The sequence below is a fragment of the Pundamilia nyererei genome, unplaced genomic scaffold, assembly GCF_000239375.1.
Source record: "Pundamilia nyererei isolate P.nyererei 1_Seehausen unplaced genomic scaffold, PunNye1.0 scaffold00008, whole genome shotgun sequence".
NCBI lineage: Eukaryota > Metazoa > Chordata > Actinopteri > Cichliformes > Cichlidae > Pundamilia > Pundamilia nyererei.
The window spans coordinates 102,714-112,783 of record NW_005187409.1 but is presented as its reverse complement, the minus strand read 5'-3'; the positions used below and the strand labels follow the sequence as shown (position 1 = coordinate 112,783).

General features: G+C 38.0%; 1 protein-coding gene across 2 annotated transcripts in view; it reads right to left on the bottom strand.

Moving 5' to 3' along the window:
* Positions 1–1,616: 1,616 nt before the first annotated feature.
* bod1l1 (biorientation of chromosomes in cell division 1-like 1) overlaps positions 1,617–10,070 on the bottom strand; it is a 16,165-nt gene continuing 7,711 nt past the window's right edge. Inside the window, exons 11-31 of one of the 2 annotated variants that reach the window (XM_005722828.1) lie at positions 9,914–10,069; positions 9,769–9,839; positions 9,543–9,648; positions 8,422–8,532; positions 8,299–8,342; positions 8,133–8,184; positions 7,976–8,040; positions 7,820–7,889; positions 7,574–7,632; positions 7,392–7,467; positions 7,119–7,150; positions 6,847–6,997; positions 6,125–6,213; positions 5,846–5,957; positions 5,448–5,506; positions 5,284–5,362; positions 5,090–5,169; positions 4,870–4,966; positions 4,543–4,690; positions 4,161–4,232; positions 1,617–2,496 (exon numbers count right to left, since the gene is read on the bottom strand). In XM_005722828.1, coding sequence (XP_005722885.1) covers positions 2,367–2,496; positions 4,161–4,232; positions 4,543–4,690; positions 4,870–4,966; positions 5,090–5,169; positions 5,284–5,362; positions 5,448–5,506; positions 5,846–5,957; positions 6,125–6,213; positions 6,847–6,997; positions 7,119–7,150; positions 7,392–7,467; positions 7,574–7,632; positions 7,820–7,889; positions 7,976–8,040; positions 8,133–8,184; positions 8,299–8,342; positions 8,422–8,532; positions 9,543–9,648; positions 9,769–9,839; positions 9,914–10,069 — 1,859 coding nt within the window. In that variant the 3' untranslated portion in view covers positions 1,617–2,366. The remainder of the gene's footprint in view (positions 2,497–4,160; positions 4,233–4,542; positions 4,691–4,869; positions 4,967–5,089; positions 5,170–5,283; positions 5,363–5,447; positions 5,507–5,845; positions 5,958–6,124; positions 6,214–6,846; positions 6,998–7,118; positions 7,151–7,391; positions 7,468–7,573; positions 7,633–7,819; positions 7,890–7,975; positions 8,041–8,132; positions 8,185–8,298; positions 8,343–8,421; positions 8,533–9,542; positions 9,649–9,768; positions 9,840–9,913; position 10,070) is intronic. The other variant, XM_005722829.1, reaches the window with a different exon arrangement.

Genomic DNA, 10,070 nt, shown 5'->3' with positions numbered 1-10,070 from the left:
CTTTCTGTTTTTTAACCCTCTGTTATAACTAATTAATATAATTAATTTCTGTTTTTTTAACAGCTGGATGTTAAAAACTGGTTTGTGTGCGTTTGTCTTTTTTATCCAGTGATAAATTTAAGATAAAAAAAAACTCTTTAAAATAAATTCATTTAACTACCCTCTATAGTAAAGAAAAAAAGAGAACAAATATACATTATTGAACTATTTGTTTTCAGGTTCATTTTTATTTTATGGTTTGTTTAATATTGTGTGTACCTGTCCCAACTAAGTCGCTTAATCTGGTACATATAAAGGGGAGCTTTTCTTCTATGTGATCAATATTTTGTGCATGGTCCTGGACAATAAATGATGAAACTAAAACTGACTAATTATACAATCTTTTGCAAAAGCGACTATTAGAAAAATGGGAATATCCGTTCTTACTTTTGATGTACGGTAACACATCGTGTCAGTGGATTGCATATAAGAAAAGTGGAAACATGTCACACTTTCCTGATGACAGCAACATCTTAAATGTTTAATTATTTCAGATATCACACTGGCTGCCACCTCACAGTGGACCCGTAACAGGCGCCAACCATCTGCTGCAGTTATGGATTCATTTTGGAAAACATTACTTGCGATTATGAACCGAGACCCCTGTTCACCCAGGATGTGGAAAAGTACTGCAGGTACAGCACACTGAAAACATCTAAAAGCAGGTCAACATCGGCTCAGATTTATGCAGCAGGAGCTCAGTGAGTAGATCTAGACGATTATTTTCTATAAAAAAAATAAAATCGAGGTCAGCTGAAAGTATTCCTCCCCTCTCATCCATAAAACCTGATGCTAATAAATCTGCCTCAAATATTTAGCTGATAGTCAGCAACTGCAAAGCAAATGCAAAAATTACTTTGGACTACAATGCAAACGACTATAATAAAATGACATCTCAAGTTGCTCCAGCGGCATCGGAAAGTGAAAGGAGCGCTGTTTGTCTGCCAGACCTGGTGGCTAAATGAAAGCTGATCCAAACCTTTAAAGCAGAGTCGTTGGGCTAATATGTTAATGCTTGGATTGCAGCACCAGGAAATACCTGAGAGAGGTACACCTTTGGCCATCCACAGGAATGGGTGGAAAACTTCAACCTGAGAGCTCCGACTTTCTGTAACCTTCTTCTTCTCTGTGTCTGTGCTTTGTGGATCACAAAGGTTCAGGTGCGGCGATTAGAGCCCCCTAACATGTTAATGATGGTGGAATATTTCACTCCGAGTTTGTCAGTTTTATCCCCCATTAGCAGGCAGGAATGTCCTCTCCTCTTCTCCGCTCTGAGGCGATTGGTTCTCGTCTTCGGCTATTTACACATCACAGACAGCACATCTATTTAGGAAACAGCAGAGATAACGTCCGAGACATAATATGGGTGAATCAATAAAAATCTGTATATTCTGCCGTGTGTAATCTTTTCATAAACACAGACTGCAGCGGCGTGGTTGAGTTTCCTTTTGCGGATATTTCTTCACTAAGCTTCAGTGAAACAATCAGGTGAGCATTTTTGGTTTTAATCAGCTCCGGTGTGGATCAGTTGCAAGCTTGAGAAGAAAAAGATTAGATCATATAACATTGATTTGTGGTGCTTTTAATGTAGCAAGGGAACAACAAATATGTTATTTGTGGGGTTTTTTAATATATATTTAAAAAAGAAACTTGTTGAAATTCCGGCTTTACATTAATACATACTGATGGCTAACTGTGTAACAATAAAAATAACTAGATGATCTTCATTTAGTGAGTAAAAACCAGGAGTAAACTATGTAATGAAAGACTCAAGTTTTGCCCCGTCTTTGAGGTCTTAAATCAATTTAAAATGTGGAATAAAAAAACAAAAAAAACAAACCAAAATCCTTTCTTTAACTTCTGACTATTACATAAAAAAAAACTAGGAGTAAAACATCTTGTTTCATTCACAGAATGAAAATGCACTTATAAAATTCACAAATTGCTGATTTCTACGTACAAGTGTGTATATGAGACACAATCTGCAGACTTCACCCTCTTTATCACAAAGCACAACTTGGCTGCACATTAGGCTTCTGATTGGGCTGAAATACTCACTGGGCATTACTGAATAAATGGTGAAATATGAAGTCTGATCCAAACCATATGTGTGCAGAGCTGCAGAAGGTATTCTGGGGGATTCTTACACAGATCCTCAGGTTTACACTCAACCATCAGAGGAGAGTGCATAATACTATCCAGAGCTCTTCGATATCTGCAGCCAGCGAAGCAGAAACAGCTTTACGTGCCTGACTGCAGAGGCTCTTCAAATATGGAGTGTAAAAACAACACCGCTGGGGCAAACCGTTGTGCCGCTGTCAGGCATCCTAGCGTTTGGCTCTTTTGGAAGGGGGCTCCTCTGATTTCTGTCCTCCCCGCGTTCGCACAGCAGGAGGGCTGGTCTCCCGCTTACGGCCCCCTTTCGCTGCAGCTGCTGCCGCCTGGCCCCTCGTCCCGCTGCGGGAGGGAAACAAGGAGCAAGTGTCAATCCATTTGTTCAAGAGTCGTGTTCATGTTAAATATACGGTTATTTGGGGAAAGTAATGCAATAACTAATACGTGTAGAAACAGTGGAGCTTGTTCACATAATCTCTGGATTTGAAAAACGGTACTGGAGACTGAGTTGAAAATAGAAGGGGAAAAAAAAGCCAGCTAGAATTTAACAAAGAGGAAAGTATTGTTTCCTTAAAAAAAATAAGTATGGAGAATAAGTAGAGAGAGAGGGGGGGGGTCTTCGTTCTGTATCCATAAACTCTAGAGTGTAGAAGTTTAAAATAGAAACAAGACTTGAAGTCCTTATTTTGGGGCCTACTAGATTAATTTTATTTTGAAGGAATCAAAAAAGTGTACAAGCTGTCACTAAAGTTAAACGCAGGCTGGTTTAGACACCATAGATGCTGAGAAACAGTTTTTAAATTATTGTCTTAAAACTAAATTTTGATAAAGTATTAAATGTACTACTTTGTAATAAAGAAAAATAAAAAAATATATATTCAACTGTTTTTTTCCACCAATGAGCGATTTTAGTTGTACAAAGTTTAAGTTTTATTTTAAATTCATAATCTAGAGATAAAATAATTAGCTGATCTAAAAATTTAGTGATTAAAATTTTTTTAAATAATTTTCTTTTTCCACCAAAAACCCACATTTCTTACTCCTAATGTAGCTAATTTAGTTAAATGATTATTTGACCTTCTTCTTGTTTGTTTATGTTAGTGGTATTGGGACACCTTTGATTTATAAATTTAAAAATAAATAAATAGAAATCACACAAGGTGAAGCACTGCAAGCAAAAATGTGTTTTTCTTTGAATCTCTGGTCAGTTTTTGATATTTTTCGCTATGTTGTTTCCTTGGAAGTTAACGGTCAAAATACAGATTCTGTTGTGTCTGTTTGCCATTTCTACAAATCTAAGCATATGTCATTAAAAATGAGTCATACTTATAATTTGGTGACTATTTTTAACTAGTTGCCAAAATATCTAACGCTTTCAAGTGAATACTACTTTCCATTAAATAAGCGACGACTACGATACAAACATTTACCGAACTTTCCAATTTATAATCTGGATTTTTATTTATTTATTTATTTTTTACACAAAGGTCATCTTGGAACATTTTATTCCGCAAAACAAGAAAAAAATAAATAAAAAAATCAGACTTTTTGTGGCTGCTGATCCTACGTTTAGATTAAGAGATTCAAAATCCCTGCCTTAAAAACCATCAACGACAATTTACAAAAAAAAAAAAAAAAAAAGAAGAAGAATTTGCATCTGGTTTTATGCAGTTTCAGATTTCTATTCTGGAAAAGCACACGTTTACATAAATAATGGCTCATTTGCAAATTTAAACAAAAGATTTCAGCGCAACCGTTACACTATTTACATGAAGAGGCCAAATGACCCAAATTAGTATCATCATCATATTAATCAATTACATACTGAAGTCCTATTACCGCTGTTTGATTTACCTTTCTTAAACACAGCTCAGGTTCTACAGAAGACTTATTTTTATTTTAGGAGCTAATAAGTGAAAAACATCTTGAAATTCCAGGAAATCTTTTGGCAAAATGTTTTCTTTCACAGAGCAGCGACTGAGCTTGCTCGTGCTGCTGAAGCTCACCGTGTGCCAGCTGCGGTCTCCTCTTTACCGTTCTGTCTGCTTGCCCGGGTGGATGGTTTACTTGGCTTGTTTCTGGGGAACAGTAAAAAGAAAAATACAAAACAACAGTTGTTGCTTTAGTACTAAATCGCCCTTGATTTTATTTAATATGATTTGACAGCGACGATGCCTTCGAGGTGCAAATATTCAGCTCCAAAACAATCAAACACTCATTCGTTAACACTGGAGAAACTTTGCAGTTTCACAGTTCAGGTGAATTTTATTGCTCAGCATTCAATAAAAAAATATGTTGTTTTAACCCATCTGCAGGTTTTTGGCAATTTCTCTGTTTTGGTGTTACTGGAAATCTAAAATTTGAACCATCAGATAACGTTTAAATTACCTTTCAGCTTCCCGGCGAGAAGCCAACCGTGTTGTGGCTCTAGTTGCAGTTTCTTTTTCTTCCTCTCCTTCTTTCTCACCTTCATCTTCCTCCTCTTCCTCCTCATTCTGCTCACTGTCCTTCTCCTCTGCTTTTTTGACCTTTTTATCTGAGGGAAAGATGACAAAGTGTTGCAGGAGTTATTGGTTAAATATATAAAAGGTCTGTCAGATGGAGCTATAGAATCACTGAAGCACTCATCCACAGCAAATAATCTTATATCCTACCATCGTGTTAGCTTCACATTGACTGCTACAGCCTGTTGACTCCATTTTAATCACATTTTACCTGAATCCTCTGTAGCTGCTGCCTTTGATGGCCGTCCCCTCCGACCAGTCCGCTTTGGAGTCGTCTCTTGGTCCTCTTGCTGTTGCTCTTCCCCGCCCTTGGAAGAGTTTAAAAAGGTCAGTGAACATACACTGGGAACTGTGACTGAGGTAAAAAGTCCTTACACAAACATCAGCCTCATAAAAAGTAAAGCATGCAGATACATCATTTTTAAACATACGTCTTGTGTCTTCTTCTCGCTGCAGCTCTGCTCTTTTACATCCTCGTGAGCCTCTGACTGACTCGCAGAAGGGGAACAGCCTGAAAAAAATAAATAAACCTGAGATACAAAGACTGCAAACTCACAACTGAAGATGTTTTTAAAACACATGAACCACTGTGGTAATTACACAGCTAGCCTGAGTGCTGTCTCACCACTGTCTTTATCAGGCTGTCGCTCATTTTGTTCCTGTCCACTGTTGTCCTGCACCACCTCCTCCGGAGCTCGAGCTTCCTGCAGGACAAAACAAGAAGAAATTCAGATGGAGGGTGCTGAATGCGTACTGGAAGGAGAGCAGTTACAGATAAAGAAATCTCACCTCCACACATTCACACACCTCCATTTCCTCCGATTCTTTGGTCTCCACTGTTTGTTCACCTGCAATGATGATTAATCAAAACATTTAATTTTTTTTAAGTATCTTAAAGCTCACTTATTTCCAGACTTTCTTTAAGCCGCTAGTTTTCAAACCTTTCCTTCATGGCCCAATTCAGAAACCAGATAAGTTCACACCAAACATTTACTATCAATCAGTCACAGTACAAAGTCAAGTTACATTTAAATTACTTAAAGTTCCTGTTTGCTTTTCCCTTGTCAAAAAAACCAAACAAGCTCATATTCATCGACACACTTGCATAATTTGAAAATTCTTAATATGAGAAGCTGTTGAGGTTTGGCCCACTTGTTATCGATATAACATTTAAAAACCAGACTCACTGGTGTCAGCAGGATCGCTGCATTTGGCACTTGCTGCTCCTTCGCCGTCCTCTGGAACAGACGGCAGCAGACTGACCTCACTTTTGATTGGTTCATTTTTCTCTTCAGTTCTCTAAGAATAGGAAAAAACAACAACAAAAGAAACACTTAATGTACTCACTCTTACAAGGATAAAACATCAAAGTAAACCAACAATGTCACATGAGAAACAAAGGCAAAGAAGCTGTAACGACACGTGTTATTAAATATTACGGACATGCTGAGATTTTCTTAACCCACCTCTTCCACTGCTTCCGTCTCTGCAACTTTCTCCGATGAGGTTTGTTCGGGACTTTCAACAACTTTATTTTCGTCTTCTTTCTGCTTATCTGAGGTTCAAAAAAAAGATGTATTTTATAAAAAAAAAAAAAAAAGAGCAAAACTCAAAGAAAAAAAAAAAAACTAACAGCTTGTGTTGTACATTATTTTATACTCAGCAACCACTTTATAGTGCAAAAAACTACAATCTAGAGAAAAAACAAATCTTATACTTATTCAACATGTTGTTAAAGGGAACCTACTACGCTCATTTCCTATTAGGCTGCACATTTTTTTAATCACTGAACTCTTCTAAGTTAGATTGGCACAAATCACAGTACTGAATAAACATTATTTCTCTTATACTAGGAGCAGGCGCTCGGTTCATTTGCCTGAATCAAGTCATTTCACTTCTCCTGCCGCTCGCTTTTAAGCCTGTTTTCTTCTGCTCAGCAGGAAAAAGAATAACAGATCCCAGTACCCAAGAAGCTAAAGAAGCATTAATTATCTAATAACAGAAATAATATATTAATTTAAAGAAGCAGATATAGCCCTCCATAAAGTGCATCAGCTTTTTCGCCTGTGTTCAGTTTGTGTGTCCAAAGCCAAATCCATTTCTACATAATACAACTGTTCTTCTTATTTTCAGGTCATTTCCTTTTCGCACATTAACAGTGAACACTAATTTAAAGTGAGCAGCTTACCAGCTGCGGCTTCTTTGGGTGCTGATCGTCTCCGCCTGCGGCTCGGAGTCTCCTCCAACTTCTCCACTTGTGTTGGTTCGTCTTTCGTCTCCTCCTCTGTGGGTTTGGACGATCGTCCCCTGCGAGGGGTTTTTACCTCCACTGGCTTCTCCTGCTCAGCGTCCCGGAGATAAAGATAACAGCAAACGTGTATTTTTAAACACAAGCAGAGATTGTTTTTGTATTCTTAACAGTATTTGTGATAAAGGTGAAGTGAATGAAGCGTTATTTACCTCAGCAGGCAGCTGCTCATTCGCCTCCTCACCTGATGTGTTAAAGAAACAGAGTCAATGCATTAGTTAACTAGACTCTACCTGGTGAAGGACACTTTTCAGTGGTCATAACTGGTTAACATGTTGTTTACTGACTTTATTGGAAGGGTTGTGATGAAGCCATTGTCTTCAGCTAACCAATTAATAAAAATCATTTTTTACCAATCACCCTTTTGTCTTTTAATTTCTTTGTATTTTGAAATTAGGTGAAGAAATAAATCTCAGCTGCCATACCAGACTCTTTCTCTGCTGCAGCTTTCTGATTGGACAGCTTTCGTTTCCGCCTTCCTCTTCCCTCCGTTTTCTCCTCCTACAGAACAGAAAAGTGTTTGCATGCAGACTATTGTTCTATATTTCTGCACATCCATTTGAATGAATTAAAAATAAAAAAAAAATAAAAAACTTCTGAGAGTTACCTTTTCTGAGAGATCTGAGCCTTTCTCATCATCTTGGCTATCTGCGCTGGAGACATTACCTGGAAATTTCAAACAAGCAGGACCAGCTGAGACTAACTGTAAAAGGACCAGCTGACAAGTACCGAGCATGTAGAAACAAAATGTAATCCTCTTAAAAGCATTACTCTGGCAACATGTTTCAAACCAGATACAGCAGTGTAAACTCAACAAGTGTGAGTAATTTTCCAAAGGAGCCACTTGACTCACTGATTTGTTTGACTAGCTTAGACTCAGATTCTCTGGCCTCCTCAGTCTTGTCTGGGACACTGGTTTCCATCTAAACCAAACAGGAGAAACTGATCAGATTAAACAGTTAAGGATGAGTAACATGTAAGTGAGCAGGGGTAAAAGCTAAACACTTACAGTCTGTGGATCGCTTTTCTCTGCTGAGACATTTCCTTCCTCCACTGACTTACTCTCAGCTTCACCTAGTGGTGAAAACAAGGAGGTTAAAACGGCGGCCTTTGAAAGTGTTTTTATGAATTTATCTGAAATATTCACCATCTGCAGACAAACTTACTGTTAATTATGTCCGTCTTGGTCCCATCCTCGTCACCTGCCGCCTCCTCTGCCTGTTGTTGAAATAAGATGACTGAGTTTGAGTTGTAAAAAACATACAAATACAAACAAATGTATGAAAATAAACACTTCTAATTTGTTTCAGGGTATTGTGGATCACTACTCACCTCGAGGTTTTCCTTTGTGACGACATCATCTGGCTCTGGTTGTTCTTTATGATGAGATGTAGTTATTTGTCAGTCAAACACACCATTGTATTTTTCTCTGCAGTAACTTATTTCAGCGCTCACCTTGTTCACCAGGAGTTTCAGTAAATTCTTCAGTGGTGTTGGGAACTCCAGCCACCGTGTTTTCCTCTGTGCTTCCTGTGGGCTGTTCGGTTTCACACACAGCAACAGCAGCTGGAAAATGTATTATGTTAATATAAAGCTATGACACTGATGTAAAAGGAAATAAGTTACCGCTGTATTATCACGAGAAAAGAAAAAGATGTGAGGTCTGTGTTCAAACTGTTCACTCTCTCTCCCACTGAGACAGTGGGTATTTGCAAAATAATGGACTCAGTAGCTACTGAGGTATTTTGCACAACGTTTGGATGTAATGTTACTAATTTTACATGAACAAATAACAGAACCCTGGCCAGTGCATTTGGATAAACACATATGCAAACACGTGCAATTGCAAATACTTCAGCTGAACTCTATCCACCTACACGAGGATGAATGGGACTGTCACTACTAGTACCAACAGCAGTAACCATTACATTTGAACCCAAACATGATCTTTTTCTAACAATAGCCATATGATTTTTAAAGCCTTAACTTAAACAACTAATGTATTTACAATGAATAACTCCTTTATAAATAAAATATTAAAAACAAATGATGTGGAAGAATCTGTAACATGTGTCACTGGAACTTTTTTGAAATTTTTTTCCAAACCACCAACTCCTCTAACTCCCAAAATGCAGATTTCGTGGAAAATATTGATTTTGTGTATATGAATGCCAATCAATACACATGAGAAAAGAAATGTGAAAAATCATGTTCGGGGACACTATTGATGCTATTCGGAAATCATCAAACAGTCTCTGACCTGCTGAGCTGCCAGGAGACTAATCACTAATCTTTCAAGTCATTCAAAACCATTAAAATAACAACTTAATGAATCGCTAAACAAGCAGCTAAATTATTAAATATGCTTCTGGTTTGAATTTCGGGGAGACATCTATACATTAAGTCTATCTCTAACGGATTTATTTTCTGACCATACACATACATCACCTCTGACGTACTCAGTGCACTACAAATGGCTCCCCGCTACACTGTGCACTACAGAGTGAGCGATTCAACAGCTGGAACTCAGCTATGTAGATCTGGATTTAATGAACATGACAGATCAGAAAGTATACCCTCTTCAGGTGTTACTGCTGGTTTCTCATCCGACTGCATTTCAGGAAATATTTCAGTATTTTCAGCTTCTTTTGAAGGAATTTCATCTGCAGTAGCTTCATCCTCCTATGATAGAGAAAACATCAGACAATAGAAACTCAGAAAATACCACTGACAAAATATTCAGATTAAGTATAAGTATAGTTAAACTACATATTTTTGATTTGTTGGAGCTGTGACATTTACCTTTAGAGCCAAAGTCTTAGAGGTTTCAACATCTGAAATGACCATGTTTACCTCTGTGCTTTCTGACTCATCTGTAAAGAGACACATGTTTAGCTCTGGTTTATTCTTACTTGTTTTACAGCCAATAATACACAATGGCACAAACCTGCAATGTCTGATTTTACATCAGCAAGCTCATCGGGTTCTTGAGATGCAACTGGTGATGGCTCAGCAGCCGGGGACTCAGTTTCAGCAGCCGGGGACTCAGTTTCAGCAGCCGGGGACTCAGTTTCAGCAGCCGGGGACTCAGTTTCAGCAGCCGG